Source organism: Saimiri boliviensis, chromosome 5, assembly GCF_048565385.1.
Source record: "Saimiri boliviensis isolate mSaiBol1 chromosome 5, mSaiBol1.pri, whole genome shotgun sequence".
Classification (NCBI taxonomy): Eukaryota; Metazoa; Chordata; class Mammalia; order Primates; family Cebidae; genus Saimiri; species Saimiri boliviensis.
In genome coordinates this window covers 39186123-39203690 of record NC_133453.1, presented here as the reverse complement: position 1 = coordinate 39203690, position 17568 = coordinate 39186123, and the positions used below count along the sequence as shown (strand labels likewise).

The window sequence follows — 17568 nt, the reverse complement described above, 5'->3', positions numbered from 1 at the left end:
GATCACATGTCAGAGGTGCTGTTATTTTCTGGTCTAGAAAAGGAATCCTGGTGGCACATACCATTCTGCGGATTGGTGGCAGTAGAAAGCTTCATGTCCTTCTTGTCTGGTGGATCTGCTCCTTTATCTGACTGTATCATCCTCCCTGCTGGAGCTTCCAAAAGGAATTCAGGACTAGGAAGTGGGTCAATAAATGGCACACAGCTCACTCAGCCACACTGGCCACCTGCTCACAGCACGCTGGAATACATTTTCAACAGCATTTCCTGAGCAAGCCAGGCCCTGTGCTCCACACTGGGATACACGTCCAATGAAACACGGTCTTCCCTTGCGGCGCCTACTCTTAACCATTACCAGTGGTGTGACAGAGAAAACTACTACTGCAGAAAATGCTCCCCCAACTCCATGTTTTAAATGTTTTTTTTTAGCCTTTTGAGAAGAATTGATTTTCTGGAAACCACCCCCACCCACTTTTTAAAAAATAAATGACAAATACTGTTTATTTATCTTTTACCTCTTTACCCAGTTGACTTTACCCGTCATTAGAACCGAGAAGAATCTTCCATGGACCAGCTCCACTCAGGTGCCCCATTTCTTCTCATCTCACCTTATAGTTCTTCCTAGAACTAGCTGGTCTGGTCATAATTGCAAGAATTATGGGTTATTACCAAGGCACAGTCTTAGAATTTAGAGACAACACTGTAATGATCTGTGTTTGTTCTTGTTTTCCTTCCTAGAGTGCTTTCCTGGCTCAGTCCCATAATCGGTCTTGATTCTAGACAGTTTCTTTTTCCTTTTTTTTGAGACAGGGTCTCCTCACGCTGTTGCTCAGGCTGGAGTGCAGTGGCATGAGCATGACTCGTGATCATGCACCCTCCACCCTAGGTTCAAACGATCCTCCTATGTCAGCCACCCAAGTATCTAGGACCACAGGCATGTGCCACCACACTGGGTAATTTTAAACCTTTTGTAGATAGGATCTCACCATGTTGCTCAGGCTGGTCTCCAACTTCTGGGCTCAGTCTTCCCACCTTGGCTTCTCTGAGTGCTGGGATTATAGGTGTGAGCCATGGCACCTGGCCTACACAATTTTCTTAACTCTATCAGGTTTAATCTCAGTCTTTAAAAACTGGTATGTAAGATGACATGAAAGAAAAATGATTGCCTTCTCTTCTCCCATTTTACCAGCCTGTCATTTATCCCAAAATTATCTAGTTGTGTTCTTTATCCTCTTTCTCTAACTCAAACATGAGTCATTTCATTAAAAACTAGTTTGAAATGCTTAATGTTTATTTTTGATATTGCTTTAGGTAGATTTAGTTTCAAGAAGTAGAAACTCAAGGTAATTTTGGCTTAGCAGAGTAGTTTATATCTTAGTCGTGTGAAAGTTCAGAGACAGATAGAATCTGGGGCTAATGGGGCAGGCTTACTCCCTGAAGTCCTCAGGGAATAGGTTCCTTCCGACTCACTGCTGTGCCACCCTAGGGTGTAGTATGGTTCTCGTCTACATGCTCCAAGATGGCAGCTGCAGCTCCAGCCATCACATCTACATTTCAGCCAGCAGGATAGGGATTAAGAAAACATGGGCAAAGGAAACATGCCTACTGCTCTTTAAGCAAAGTTTCCCAGAAGTTGCCCTAAACAATGAATTGTCACATACCCTGTATAACTTTCAAATGTCCCACTGAACTTTCATGTCACTGAAAATCAAACAAACCTTTAGTTATCTGAATCTAGACACCAACTTTTCTTTACATATAAACACAAGACACTTTTGCACAGGTTTAATACACAATGCAGAGTAGGGTACTGAGGCAGGGAAGGGGAAAAAGCCAGTAATAGGTTGCTATCAAGAAGTAAGCACAGTGGACAAATGGAGCTTAATCCCATGGGGGAACACAGGCCAAGGGAGTGAGGGTATTTATGCACCAATGGCAACAGGAGGGTTTTTATACACCAATAGCAACATTGGTGTATAAACAGCTTCACTCCGGTGGCCCCTGTTGAGAGCCAACAGGTTGAGACCTCTTCCCAGAGAGAACTATTTCTGGCTCTTCCAGCATGCAACATGCATACCTTCAGGTAGCAAGTGGAGGGGCTGACGGAGTGGGCCCAGCGTGTGCCAAAATGGTAAGGACCAAGGAGCGTGGGCAGGGACCAACAACATTCTTACAGTAGGACAATAAATAATAAACTACGAGTTTTGTTGTAAAAGGAATATTTCAAATTAGTTGTTAAAGACTAGAGTATTGAATCTGATAGGATTGAGAACCACTGTCTAGAACCTAGACAGATTGTGAATTGAAGCCAGGAAGGCTATCTAAAAGAAGAAAATATGATTATTTTGTCTCTAAATTCTAAGGTAGTGAGAAGAGCAACACAGAAAGCTGTTGCAGCATTTTAGACAACTTTCCTGTACATACACATTCCTTTCCAGTCGTCCTGAAGTCTTCTAGTTTGCTAGGTCCTACCAAAGCTTGACATCGTTATGCTTTTTGACTTACCTCCCACCACCCACCCTGCCCACTTGCAATTGAGTCAGATTAAACCATGCATTTTCCTCTGTTCTGCGTTTTTGCGTCTCTTGAATCATTAAGCATCACAGTTGCATATATGACTCACCTTCCTTCCTGGCAGGGAGCACTTCCAGGGTAAGAAATTGAAGTGGGAGATGGAGTGCCTGCCAGACAGCTGACAAAAGTCAGAGCGGACAGATGAGGCTGACACTCAGGCTGACTCTTACAGTTGATTCCCCACTAGCATCTCACAGATCACACGTCCTTGACAAGGCAGTGCAGATTAAACAAGCTGCCTGTTGTTTACACACCATAAGGTGGACCACAGTCAATGCCCAGATGATTGTGCTGAGATAGGCCTACCCATTCGGCAGCTGGGGGCATGCACTAAAGACTGCAAATTTCTAAGATGAATTTCTTGGGAGGAAGCTTTACAGATGGACTATGCTTCATAGATAGGCAGTGGTTTCTTGAGTGAATGCAATGGTTAAAATAGCTTCTAATAAATCCAGAGCCAACTTCAGGGCTACCTAGATAATGAATTCATATATTCTAAAAAGCTCATTTTGACCCAAAGTTTCTCAGCCACAGAGGCAAAAACAGTAATTACAGTAATCTGCAACTTACATAAATTCTAAAAATTGTGTTTGCCTGTCATCTTCAGGTTTCTGTGACAAAGTTACTGTGGACTGAATGTTGCCTCCCCACCCCCAATTCATATGTTGAAACTCTAATCCCCAGTGCTGAGGGTATTTGAAGATGGGGCCTTTGGGAGATAACCAGGTTTAGCTAAGGTCATGAGGGTAGCGCCCTCAGGATGTCATTAGTGTCTGTGTAAGAGCCATCGGAGCGCGTGTATTCTCTCTCTCCCTGCCAAGTGAGGGCACAGTGAGAATGCGGCCATCCGAAAGCCAGGAAGAGAACCCTCACAAGAACCCAACCATGCTGGCACCTGGATCTTCAACTTCCAGCCTCCAGAACTCTATGAGAAAATACATTTCTGTTGTTTAAGCCACTGTTTATGGTATTTTATTATGGCAACCAACGCTAAGACAAAACTCATAGAAAGAAACTTCCAGAAAATGATTTTCCCTCCCTCCAGGTAGATAAGAAAACAGTTGCAACTTATTGTCCTCATTTTCCCAGTTTTCTTATCCATTGGTTCACTCAGTGTGTCTCCCGCAGGTGGAAGGTCTGCAGGGGGCCTGAGGAGCAGAGACGTTGCTTATTTTGTTCATGCTTCACCTGCAACAGTGCTTGGGCCATAGCCAGCACTCGATATGTTCAGTTGTTGTTGGGAAGGGGTAGAACAAGGAGGGGCCAAGACCCGGAAGTAAAAGACTGGTACCTCCCTAAAGGCAATGGCCGGCAGGCAGCTGGGACTTCAGTCCTGAGGTGGGAGGCAGCTGAATTCCAGATGCGTTTCCCTCCCTTCTTTTCCACCCTGGCCTAGTATCCTGACTTAAACCTCTTTCCCTAACAAACTTTAAAACTGAAGGCAGAAGGGGATCTTAGAGATCATCAAATGCAACACCATTGTTTTACAGATACAGAATCTGACATTCAAAGAGGTATTCAGTAGACTTAACATGCAATAAAATCAAGTTTTCCTCTTTCGTTTCCTTAGTCCTGAAAGATGCTAATGCCTGGCAAGACTTGCCTTCCTTTCCATGACTTCTCTACATTTGTCAGTTGAAACTGATCTATTTCTGCTATCTTGAGAGTGAGAATTCTTGATTCAGACTGCAAATAAGTAAGCACCCCACCACATGCAATTCTAGACTCAGTAAACCAGAAAGGATGGCCAGTTCTTGGCTCAGAAGATGCATTAGTGTGACTGACTCCTAAGGAATTTGTCCTAAATATTATTTTAAAAACCAGTATGTCCATTAGCTTTTTAAAATGTACTACTGAATGCCACAACCCATACTCCTACTATGCTTTTCAAAAGAATGCTTTTTACTAGACAAACCCTAAAAAAGCACTTGAAAACTTAATGATGGGAAATGGCCCTTACAAAAACGGCTGGCTTCCTGTGTCCAAATGCTGCTGATTAGGACCAGGGCAAATACCCAATTATACTCAATCTTTCTCACAACCATTATTCCATACTTAAGAAACGGCTTCTCAAAGCAAAACCTGCTGTTTCAAACTCATAAAATTCCCCCATATAATTTGAGTTACAATAAAACTAAGCCATTTGAGTTAGATTACCCAGATTTATATTTTACCTATTAAAAACTGACAGGCAAGCTAGGCAGTTATGGGATACATCTTCTGGTAACTGAGGATTAATTGGCAAGGTCTCTTACCTGCAAGACTGCAAACATGCAATGTTGCTCCTATCCAGACAAAAGCTTCAGTGGAAGATACTAGTGGCCTGTTAGCTGCCAAAGTCACCTCACTGCTCTCGATAAAATCTCTGCACATCCTCTTTGATTTAATCCACAGACGCCTAAAACCCAGCCTGACAACTAAATTACTCACAAGCCTTTCCTGCCACAAATCGTCTTACATATTCCTTGCACTGAAGTCTAATTTATAATTTTCAGTCCACATTCTAGTATTTTCTCTCAAATTGCCAACACACGGTTAACAGCAGAAAACACATGTATTTTTGTTGACTATTTCAAGATGACATTCCACAACAGAAGACAGCATTTTTAATGAAAGAAAAAAAAATATGACGGAACCAGAAATCAAGCCAATAACCTACTAACCTTATTAAATCTCTCATGTGATGGCGAGAAAACAACGGAAGACTCTTCAGCTAATAATAGAAGCCAATCAAAAACAGTACCTTCTGGTCACTCCCCTCCCCAGCCACTGTTATGAACTTAATAGCCTGTTTTCTACCGCAGATAGGAGCTACTTCTTTATCTGAAAACTTGATATTGTAGGGGGTGGTCAGTGGGAAGAGCATTTGGAAGGGGAGATCACAGAAAGGAGATGAAGGGTACCGCGGACAGCAAGGCAAAAGGTAGAGACCAAATGGCAATTACCAGAGGGTCATCAGCTTTTCTATCCCACATTAAACACATGGCTTCTTATCTCTCTGTCACAGATGAAAACACAAGCTGGGAATACATTTGTGAGTCTTTTAAGTACAGCATATTTTGTGAAAAGCACTTGATTTTAATAAGACTTTCATTTTTAACTCACTTTTAAGAACTTTCAATGTATAACCAGCTATGAAATAACATCTCTGGCAGCTATAGTAGCAAAAAACACTGAACTTAGAAGGTAGGTAAGTTCTAGGCTGGAGTCCCAGCTCTGGCAGTGAACAAATCTTGGCCACTGTTGGTCCGAAAAACGGGGAGAAATGGGGATAACACCTGCATCCTTGGGCTGCTGTGAGCATTCATCATGCACATGCATGATCATCGTAAACTGCTGCAGGAGTGCCGGGGACTTCTATTTGCAGACATTGGCCTGGAGATTTAGGGTTCTTCTCCAAGACACTTTAAAATTTATCATTTTAATATGCTATCTGAAAAGCATAAAGTAGGAAGAATCCAAAGTAACTGAAGAGTTTCATTCAAGACTCCAGTAAAAGGATGAATGGTGACATGGCTTTTCTTAGAACTGAGACAGCTTATCATTGGAAAATTTCTCAGTGGGTTAATTTGTTTCAAATAGTTTTTCTTTATCCATTTCCACATATTATCCAACCTCCTCTCCAGTCAGATATTTGGTAAATTTGTCTTTGCCGGCCAAATGTGACTATTTATGTGTTTGTTCAGAAACTCAAAACAATCCCCAATGTAAATGCAAAGTATTTCACATAAATGAATCTTTAAGAGTTGGTCCTCTTCCAACAATGGATAGGCACATTCTGGGAGTGAAAGCAAAAAGATGGAAAGGCCTCTTGAGAAAGCATGACAACTGGGAGATAATTAATACCTACTATTTCTAACCAGAATTTTAAAGCCTCACCTTTCCTGAATCTGTTTAGGAGGGAAAAAAAAATAACGAGTAACTATCAAAACATGCTTTTTATTCAAAGAAACAGTAGATTTCTTTTGAGACCACTGTCCTTGGATTACTGGTGTCAGAAAGTTAATTTGCTCTTTGCTAGAAAGGGTGCTATAACCATTGGCTTATGTTTATTTTAAAGAGAGAGATTTCTAAAACCTCAGAGGGACTTCTGAGGCCGATACATAGAGGCATGGATTACGACGTGGGCTGCAGAAGTAGTAAGTCTGAGTTTCCTTTCATATCATAAAACAGCCACATAAAGATGAATGCCTTTTATTATGAAAATTGCTGTTACAGCCAACATTCCAAAACAGTATTTTAATAAACACTTGTCTTGATTATAAAGTAGAGCAAAAACCATGATCCTTTTTCAAAAGTAATTAACATCTTCAGAGTCACAACATAAATCAGGATACTCCATATGCTCACCACGGTGTAGGAGATGAGATGAGGAAGAGCACCTATGTTATTCAAAACAGCTTCTAGTGTTACTCATACAGTAAAACCAACAACTTACAATGGGGCATTTTTTTAAAAAAGCAAAACACGGAAATGTTGAGGTGACACAATACTTTTGAGATGGAAAAAGCCAAAGCTCATTTCCTTCTCCTTCCCATCCTGAGTTCAGTGCGAGGTATAGGGAAGAACACCACCAGGCTGGGGATCAAAGCAGTTTTTTGCTTATTTCCCAACTGTTAGTCCTGCTCCAAACACAGCCTACATGCAAAACCTCCTCAGGCTGTCATTCACAGGCCTCGGAATACAGTGTTTGCACACGGACAAATGAGGTTTTTCGCAGCGCAGAGCTGGTGTCTGATTTCCAGTGCATTCACTCTCTGCAGCGTGATAAAGAAACCAAAAACAAAATTTCTATGTTCTTTTGAGTGAAGAAGCAGAAGACTCCTATTTGGATGCATTCCACATTCTGGGGACAGGATGTGGTAGTTTTGCACAGAACCTCTCCCATCAAGAAAAAGCTTAGAAAAAGTTAAAACTGTAGTTTAAAAGTTCCTTTTTCCCTTCCCTTGGCAAAGAAGCATGATGCACACATGCCTGGAAGGATTGAGGAAGGCAGAGTGTGGCCACTATAGTTTCAAGTACGATCTGGTTCTTGCAACAGGATCGGGGTAACTGCAGGTGGATTCAGGCAAAGAAATTCAAAAATATCCATCAACTTCTTTAATATAAGATGGTCTCCTGGAAACTTTTCTTACAACTTCATGTAGCAGACATACCCTTTACTGTAGGAAGGGATATCCTCTTCTTTTTTCAAATAGTAGATGAATGCTATTTTTGGAAGTTAACATAGGCTAAGAACTGGTTTAATCTGATTTTTTACCTCCTTTTCAATCCTCCCTTTAACTATATAGTCCTTTTTTTCTGGGCTCAGGACTCTTATTATTAGTAAGGCTCATTTTAACAACCTAAGTAACAAAAAGTCCTTTCCAATTTCAACACTGTTCTTTTTTGCCACTACAGGAAGACTCCAGATGGTGTTATAACATTCTGTAGCAGATAATCCAGTTTTCAAGCTGTTATGCAGCCTAGTTAAGCTTCTCACGCTGAATCTGGTAGTAACATGCCTGGAAAAAAAAGTTCAAAACAATTGCAAATTTACTTTTAAAGAAATTACATAAAGAGAGCAATGCATATGGGACTAAAGAAACAAAATCCTTTATGAATACATTCAGTTGATGGCCCAACAGATTTAGTTGATTTTACTTTTCCCTGTTCCCTTCTGGTTCCCCTATCTAGTGGCTATCTTTTGCCTACTTATAATTAGTATAGACAAAATTTTTTCATTTCCCCTCTAATTCTAAAGCAAACAAAAAAGTTTTTATAAGCTATCTAATATTCTTCACCAAGTAGAGACACCATAATTTGCCATTATTGATTGGATGTTTAAGAGTATACCAATCATTAAAAGGTACAACTCTAATTAGAATCACCCGGTATGATTAATAAATACACAGATTAAGCATCATTGCAGCCCAGATGAGTCATAACTTCCAGGACTGCATTTTTAAGAAGCACCCTGAATAAGTTTCCAGGGATGGGAATTACTCATACCCCAATGAATAGTACATCCAGATAACATGTAATTTTTCCATTCTTCAATTTCTTAGGATAAATTCCCAGGGGCAGAATCATTGAGTCAAACTCCACATTTTTTGATGTTGTTGATATTTATGTTAGTAACAATTGCTTCCCAAAAGGGTGATGGCTGCTTACCCCATTATCAGCAATGTGGGAATAATAATGACTTCACTATAACCCCACCAGTAATTTTAAAACATTTTTGCTAATTTAGCAACACAAAATGGTACCTTACTTAAATCTTCAGTACTATGATTTTCAGTGAGGTTGAGTATTTATTTTTCTGCATGTCAACTTACTAGTTCAATTTCTTCTTTGGCGATCTGTTTACAGATACTTTTCATGCAATGTAAACACTAATAATTTAAGTCATCTGTGGCCAATATTTTCCCAGTTTCTCCCCTTTTTCAGTTTATTTAATAGAAGTGTTAATGGTAGGCTGGGCATGGTGGTTCATGCCTATAATCCCAGTACTTTGGGAGGCTGAGGCAGGTGGATCATCTGAGGTCAAGGGTTCAAGACCAGCCTGGTCAACCTGATGAAATCCCAACTCTGCTAAAAATACAAAAATTAGCCGGGCACGGTGGCAGGCACTTGTAATCCCAACTACTCAGGAGGCTGAGGCAGGAGAATCATTTGAACCTGGGAAGTGGAGATTGCAGTGAGCCGAGACTGTGCCACTGCACTCCAGCCTGGGCGACAGAGTGAGACTCTATCTCAAAAAAAAAAAAAAAAAAAAGTGTTATTGATATTTTAGTTGAAAAGTATAAAAAGTGAACCCACGTCAGAAACCTGACATTGAAGTCTAGTTCTTTGTCTCATTTTAATTTACCTGTCTTTCCTTCTCTCTTCCTTTCTCTATTTAAATCCCAAAGCATCTATAATTTGCTATTCTACCCTCCCTCCAAAACTGCTAATAAGCTAGCCAATACTTGGTTTTACCATTTGTTAAATAATTCCTCTTTTCCATTTTTTGTGTCTGATGTTTCCACTTTCATGCAAAGTTTTTATTATGATAGTGTTCACATGGGAACTATCCCTTCTGTTTAGGTATCTGTCTATTCCTGTGACAGTCACATACAATTTTATTTTCATATTATAATTTTACAAATTTTACTAACTAGAAGGTTAGGTCTATTCTTTATCTTTTTTTCACAAGTGTTTTTGCACTTTCTATCTGCTGTTCAATAAACTTTAGAGCAATTCTTCCATATTCCAAGAAAAATCAAGGTGGGAAACAAATGACTTCAAACAGTCTCTCCAGGCCACCCAGGTCGAAGAAGCTCATTTGTAATCTATTGGTTACAGCAGATTACAAGGGAAAGAAAGAAGATGGAATTCAAATTCATTACTTGCATACTGGCTTCTGTGTTTTACCCTTGTTCCAATAAATAGCTCTCCTGTTGGAAACTTTCTTGGACACTAAGAATCCTTTCTGTTTCTTTTTTGGAGTTACAATTCTTTATAAATGTAAGCATTTATAACAGTTTGAATGATCAATTTACAAGAAGGATTAGATAATGAAGAATTTGCTTTAGTATTTTGAGGAACAACAGGTTTATCCTACTTGAATGTACCATATCATGTTTTATAGAACAAAATGTGTTCTAAAGGTATTCAAGGCTTGCATTAAACTTTTATACCAAAAAAAAGTGGTTAATGACATTTATAATATGGTAAATGAAGGACAGATATGAAGATAGGCATGTATTAAGTAATAACTACACTTACCTTCAAAGTGGTGAACATTATACCCTGTTCCCCATGCTGAAGATAGGGGTCCATTAAATCCTCAATGAGGTGTACCTCAGAGCCTAAATTCCTAATCCTGCCCCAAAGAGAAAAAGATGCTGAGTTATTTTCATTTACATGTCCATTCTCCTTCTGAATCTAGCTGATGGGAAAAAGAAACAACAGCTCGACAAAAAGGTAATGGCACAGTGGAATGGGTTTATCAATTTTTTTTCTAGTGGAAGAGCATACTCCTGCCATCAGATTTTTTCTAGTGGAAGAGCATACTCCTGCCATCAGAAAATGGAGACTTTTAAAAATAACGATTCACTAATAATAAAGTCAGAAAACACTGTTACCTGGCCCGTAGCACCACATATAAGAAAACAGGAAATAAGTCATCCATGGACCACAGGAAGTCTTCTTGGAGTGATGCCAGGACACTCTGAGAGATCTCCTCAAAAGCCTGCTGGATGACCTTAAGTTTGTCTGATGGGGTAAATGTTGTGCTGTTATAGAAACAATGACAAAAAGATATCCTATAATTTTCTTAATAAAGCCATTTGATCATGCTTTTTGACAATATCCCCTGCTAGGGGTCACATGCCTTAACCTGGACTCTTAGGCATTATAAGTCGCTGGTAAGAATGACTTTGTACTCCCATGGTGCTATGAGAAAAGAAGCCTCCAACTGTCTATGATTCACATATTGTTTCCTTTTACCCATGTGAAATCTCTTTCTCCTAATATACGCTCTTTTCTGAATGAGAAATTTGGTTAATTTCCAGTTGGGTAAAGATGTGACTATATGGATAAATTTCTGGATAGGCTCTCCACTACTTTTGAAAATGCAAGGTCATTTTTGAGTAAAAGATAACCCAAGGGTTTCAAAAGAGTTTTTCTGATTTCCAGGTTGAGTTTGACACTATCAGCATACAGAGTGCGGATGGTTAAGGCTTAGATAAAGATAAGATCTTAATAGGCCAAGCACTACTTGGATTTGTGTGGCTTTTCAACAAATCAGAGATTACCTGATCTGCTGCAGACATTCTACTGCTGAGGCAAAACAAGCATCTTTCGTGGTTGGCAAAACCTGCATAAAAAGAGAGTGAAGGTCAAGGAGGAAAACTATCTTCTGCAACAATAACAAAAACAAATGATACTGATGTCACAGTGCAGGTCTTTGGTGAATAACTGATGCAAACACAAGCTTGGATGCTGTTCTATCAAAGTAAAATGAAAGTCTTGCTATCTCAAATCCTTGCCATTACAGAAAAGCATATTTGCTCAGGAAACAAAAATCTACTATACCTTTTTACTCTCTCCAAGGATTGACAAGGTTGCTGGCCAAAATTTCCTATAATGGAATCCATAAACTGTTAATACAAGTTGTTACTTAATGGTAGACAAAATTTCCATAAAAATACTTGACAGCTATATTGGTTTCCCTGTCCCCATTAAAAAGAACAATTCCACAGTAGGTTAAATTTTAATAAACATTCCAGATTTAAGAGTTTTTATCATCTGCCTAAGGGATTAGTCATTCTAAACCCCAATAGCCATACATATTACAGATATTACCAAATATATTTCCTTCACTTAGTTTTATCTCATTTCTACCACTGAATTATTATTCTATTGAAAACAATTAAAGGACAAAAATACAAAAATTAGCTGGGCATGTTGACACAGGCCTGTAATCCCAGCTACTTGGGAGGCTGAGGCACAAGAATCACTTGAACCTAGGAGGCAAAGGTTGCAGTAAGCCAAGACAGAACCACTGCACTCCAGCCTGGGCAACAAAGCAAGACCCCATCTCAAAAACAAAAACAACAAAACAAAACAGTTGAGGCTTATTCACTTTTCTCAATAGCACAAATAAATAATGATTAGGGAGGTGGAATCAGCTTTATCAATGTACTAGAAAGAAAACATAATCATTTGGTATTCCCTGAATAACAAGCAATAATGCCTTCTAATAAAAACAGCAGGGCCGGGCACAGTGGCTCATACCAAAAATCCTAGCACTCTGAGAGGCTGAGGCGAGCAGATCACTTGAGGCCAAGAGTTCGAGACCAGCCTGGCCAACATGGCAAAACTCCATCTATATTAAAAATACAAAAATGAGCTGAGCATGGTGGTGCATGCCTGTAACCCCAGCTACCTGGGAGGCTGGGGCATGAGAATTGCTTGAACCTGGCAGGTGGAGATTGCACCACTGGACTCCTGCCTGCAAGACAGAGCAAGACTCTGTTTAAAAAAAAGCACTTCAAAAATTTTAACTTAAAAATTGCAAATGGGAAGGAAGGAATGAAAATAAGAGAAAGAAGAATGCCAAAGATATGTATTATGCTTTTAAGAACTATAAAATGCCAGGCAAGATAGCTCACACTTTATACATATATATGAAAACATAAGAATAAAAAACACATTCCAAAGAATCAGGTTTCATACTCACCCCCAAATATTCTCAGAAACACAGATTAATGACTATCACTATTTTGTTAAATAAGACATATGCAAAAATGTAAATAATTGCAAGCCGTATATATAATTAGATATCAAAGTGCCAAGTTTCCAATAATGCAGTTTTGCATTGTAAATTAAAACCATTTGGTTGTGCTTACCTCTGCACCCCAAGAAATCCCAGGAGAGCAATATCTGGCTGCTTATTTAGTCGAAGAACACATTCCCAGTAAATGTCTTCCTCCCGATCATTATCCAAAGCATAAAGCATAAACAGTGGTGGGTAGAGCCGAGGGAGCAGCACAGGCAGCAGTAATCCAGAACTCGTTACTACGTAACTACAAAATCATGGAGTAGGAGGAGAGGAGCATTTTTCATATTAAAACTGAATGCAGAATCCAAGACAGAGCTTCAGTTTCAAAAAGCCCAAAGAGAGATGGGAAGTTTTTAAAAAGTTATAATATCACTCTGCTCTTTTCATAACGAGTTGTTGACATGAGGACCTTACCTATCATTTTGACAGAGGAAACTGTGAATTCTTTTCATGAATTAAAAATCTAACTGAAAAGCTACTATGTTTCCATTTTGAGGCTGATTTCTCTGAGGTTATTCTAGGTCACTGTGATGTTACTTCCTTTGCTCAGCAGCCTTTGTGCTCAGATCATCTGTGGTTGTGTTTTCCTGGTGTACAGCTAATAGTGCTTCAGAGACCTGAAAGGGAACTCAGAGAGGGCACCTACCCAACCACACTTTTTTTTGTTTCGTTTGTTTTTGAGACAGGTCTCGCTTTGTCACCCAGGCTGGAGTGCAATGGTTTAGTCACAGCTCACTGCAGACTTTAAACTCCAAGCTCAAGTGATCCTCTCATCTCAGCCTTCAAGTAACTGAGCCCACAGGTGTGCACCACCATGTCCTGCTAATCTTTTTTTAAAATTTTTGTAGAGATGGGGTTTCCCTATGTTGCCCAGGCTGGTTTTGAACTCCTGGGCTCAAGTGATTCTCCCACTTCTGCCTCCCAAGTGTGGGATTACAGGTATGAGTCACTGTGGCTGCCCCCAACCCTCCTGGCCCCAACCACATCATTTTAGAAATGAGGGCCAGGTGCAATGGCTTACACCTGTAATCCCAGCACTTTGGGAGGCCAAGGTAGGCAGATCACAAGGTCAGGAGTTTGAGACCAGCCTCACCAACATGGTGAAACCCCGTCTTTACTAAAAATACAAAAATTAGCCAGGCATGGTGGTGCACATCTGTAATCCCAGCTACTCAGGAGGCTGAGGCAGGAGAATCACTTGATCCTGGGAGGCGGAGGTTGCAGTGAGCCAAGATCATGCCACTGGACTAGAGCCTGGGCAACAGAGTGAGACTCCATTCCCCCACCCACCCCACCCTCCTCAAAAAAAAGAAAGAAATGAGGAAACAGACCTAGAGAACACACCTTCCCCTGGGACTCTTTAGGTAAGATCATCTAGTCCCCACTCCCTTTCTTCACTATCCCTACCCAACTCCATTTACCCTGGCTCTGGTGATTCAGAGCGGGAATCTGACTTCCCAGTGCAAAAAGACTTCCTTTCGGTTGGCAAAGGAGCAGAGAGAGGGATTGTGCTGCCTTCTTCAGGAAGCTCAGGAAATAAGAACCTAAGGAATAATAAAAAACATAATTATACAATTACACCTCTAGGGGGGTTGAAAAGCATAAAAAGACATTTCCATTAGCTATGAAAGCAAGCTTTATTATCAACTAAGTATTTTAGTTCCCTGAGAAAACTGATGTTTCTTACAGGATAAAATTAAGAGTGCAGTTAATGAATAATATACCACTACAAGATCTTCATGTGCTATGGTTTTCTTCTGTTGAGTTACTAAGGAAAGGAGAATTCTGATCTAAATGAGATATGTGTTCCTTACTGGGAAATCTCATCTGAGGTCAATTTACATTAACTCTGAGCAAAGACCACTATACTCCAAATACAAGCAAATACTGATAGAAAAAAAGGGAAAAAATGATTAATTACAGAAAACGCAATGTAAATTTTTAATTTTACTTTTATAAAATCAGGGGGTACATATGCAGTTATGTTGCACAGATATATCAGATAGTGGTAAAGTCTGGGCTTCTGATGTACCCATCACCCGAATAGTGAACACCATTTCCAGTAAGTAATTTTTCAACCCTCACCCTCGCACACACACTTCCCACTTTTAGAGTCCCCAGTTCCCTCTGTACTCAATATAAAATTTAAAAATGTGTTTTTAAAAGTTATTTAAAATTAATTTTTCAAAAACAAGGAAAACATGGGTATAAATTGTAGAGGGGTTTTTCCCCCCTAGGCTTTGAGTTTTGCCATAGATTTTATCTCTGACTTCTTGAATGTTGGTGGACTCTACCATAAACAAGTTCATTTTATCTTATTTTTACAGGCTTAAATTTTGACCCTTTAAAGGCAATATGCAGTCTTCTCTATTTCTGTAGACTTATACCTTGCACCTCCGTCTGCCCTAATTTTATAGTTGAAACAACCGAAAAAGGTTAGGAAACTTATTTTCATTATACTCATCTAGTTAATGTCAGAGCTAGCCCAGGCTAGTAATCTTTTTAATAGATCTCACTTCTCCCTCAAAACCTGAAACATTTCCAAATGTTGAGGCAAACAATATATGAAAGTTCTGGGACAAATTCATAATCTTCTGTATAATTATCTCATTATAGTATCTACTTGTTAGCTTCAACTCAGTAAAAGATCTTATATCTCACAAGCTCAAACTGTTTGCTGTCTGGAACTCTCTTCCCAAAGATGCTTACTATCTCATTTAATTGCCTTCTTTGAAGTCTCTGCCCAAATACCATCACCTTATTAGTTAGGCTGCTCTGACCTTCTATTTAAAATAACAGCATCTCACATCTAGTACCATCCTTTCTCCCTTTTTCTCTGTAACGCTAATCACTCTCTGACATACTCTATATTTTTTATGTTTACTCTTTCCCCTCCCCACTAGAATGTAAGCTCCATGAAAGCAAAGACTGTTGGTTTGTCTTTGTTCACTGCTAAATTTCTTGAGAGCCCAGAATGATGGCTATTCATAGAAACACTCAATAAACATTTGTTAAATAAATGAATGTACGTGATACTGTTGCCAAAGGACAAGACATAAAAACTATGTCTTGATCAAGATTAGGAATTCTATTAGGAACTCCATCTGTTAAACTTTAACTACTCTGTGGTTGGGTTTTAGATACATAATTTTTTGCCTAGAGACTGAATTCAAATAAGACAACTACTATACTTCATACCAAACTTAGAATTTAAAAACCCCACACATTTATTTTACCCTTCTGTTACACTTAATAAGACATACACACAAATAAACAATAGCTAATTGTTCATCTTTTTTATGTTTTTAGCTTACACATAAATTTAAAACATGTTTATTTAATCTATTAAAGAACCCTGGCATAAAACTATTTCCTTGATGATTCAGGGTGAAACTAGCCAAGCATTGGTATATCATAGTATTCAACAGCTTGCAGACTTTAGTAAAAAGCTGTCTTACCTCACCAGCTGGAAAATTCGCTTAAGATAGGACTTAATCTCCTTTACAGCCTCTTGCAATAACCGGCGGTTGGCTCCTACACCCACATATGTCATTCTATATACTGCAACCAGTGTCTCCACAAGCCTGCCCAGGGGGTGCAGAGGAGTGTCACAGGCCTGAGTAGGAAGGGAATCAATGAAGTCAATCAATGTGCATTAACAGCAGAAACAATCAATTAATAAGAAACAACTTCATAAATGCCAAACAACTGTCAAAATGTCAAGAGTCAACTTTTGGACCAGGAATATTCAAATACTTTAATTTTTCTGAAAGTACTGAGTCTAGCCCAATTACATAGAGCCGGAGGTCCTAATCTTGATCAAAGACTCTCCTTAACATTTTGGGCAAAAAGCTTTGGAAGTACCGATATGGAATATCACTAAAAGAGATTTTGCCAGATATGGTGGTTCATGCCTATAGTCCCAGCTACTGCAGAGGCTGAGGCAGGAGGATCGACTGAGCTCAGGAGTTTGAAGCCAACCTGAGCAACACAGTGAGACCTCCATGTCTAAAAAGGAAATAAATGAATACAAAATTTTAAAAAGATTCAAATGTACTTTAAACTTCACAAAAATGATACAAAATGTTACCGTGGAGAAAACTAAACACTGACTGTTAATGACAGTCTGAAACGGTCACTCTTCAGTGCCCCTGACGTCTCAGAAAACTCCCTCCTGCAATTCCCATCAATATATGTCAGACTTTAAATTGTAGCTGCTCTTACAAGGTTTAGAAAGAAGCAAAGAGCCTATCTAGGGGTGACAGCAGCATGCTTTACTTATACAATCTCTAGTTTGCTAATATTATTAACAAAAAGCCTTTTGAACTCTAATCTTATTTCTTAAGAACCCCCCTGAATGCCTTAAAAAAACTTTTAAAAGTTCTATCATAATAATGGGACAATCTTCAGGTAGAAATGTAATCTTGGTAATCAGATAATTAACAAATGCACAGGATGCAAAGACAGGATTAGGATAACATCAAGCTGTGAATCTATTTGAATGATATACTGTGGTAGTTGAATCATTAATTCACAAGACCAATGTAATTTTTACTCTAGTTTACCTTTATTAAATATTTCTTGATGTCATCATATTTCTCCACAGAGAAGGCACCAACATGCTGTGGAATGAATTCCAAACTCTCTAGTGTCTGAGTCTGTGAACGACTTAATATTTCTGGACTA

General features: G+C 39.2%; 2 protein-coding genes across 6 annotated transcripts in view; both read right to left on the bottom strand.

The window, feature by feature from the left end:
- The window catches only part of MPP4 (MAGUK p55 scaffold protein 4), a 55326-nt gene extending 48664 nt beyond the window's left edge, over positions 1-6662 (bottom strand). Inside the window, exon 1 of the mRNA XM_003925648.4 lies at positions 62-6662. Within this exon, the coding sequence (XP_003925697.2) occupies positions 62-140 (79 nt within the window). The 5' untranslated portion in view covers positions 141-6662. The remainder of the gene's footprint in view (positions 1-61) is intronic.
- Positions 6663-6751: 89 nt separating this feature from the next.
- ALS2 (alsin Rho guanine nucleotide exchange factor ALS2) overlaps positions 6752-17568 on the bottom strand; it is an 82867-nt gene continuing 72050 nt past the window's right edge. For 4 of the 5 annotated variants that reach the window (XM_039470027.2, XM_039470025.2, XM_039470026.2 and 1 more), the window contains exons 26-34: positions 17448-17565; positions 16341-16498; positions 14304-14426; positions 12950-13126; positions 11634-11679; positions 11354-11415; positions 10682-10831; positions 10323-10419; positions 6752-8077 (exon numbers count right to left, since the gene is read on the bottom strand). In XM_039470027.2, the coding sequence (XP_039325961.2) occupies positions 8039-8077; positions 10323-10419; positions 10682-10831; positions 11354-11415; positions 11634-11679; positions 12950-13126; positions 14304-14426; positions 16341-16498; positions 17448-17565 (970 nt within the window). In that variant the 3' untranslated portion in view covers positions 6752-8038. Of the gene's footprint in view, positions 8078-10322; positions 10420-10681; positions 10832-11353; positions 11416-11633; positions 11680-12949; positions 13127-14303; positions 14427-16340; positions 16499-17447; positions 17566-17568 lie in introns of those variants that run through there. The other variant, XR_012517657.1, reaches the window with a different exon arrangement.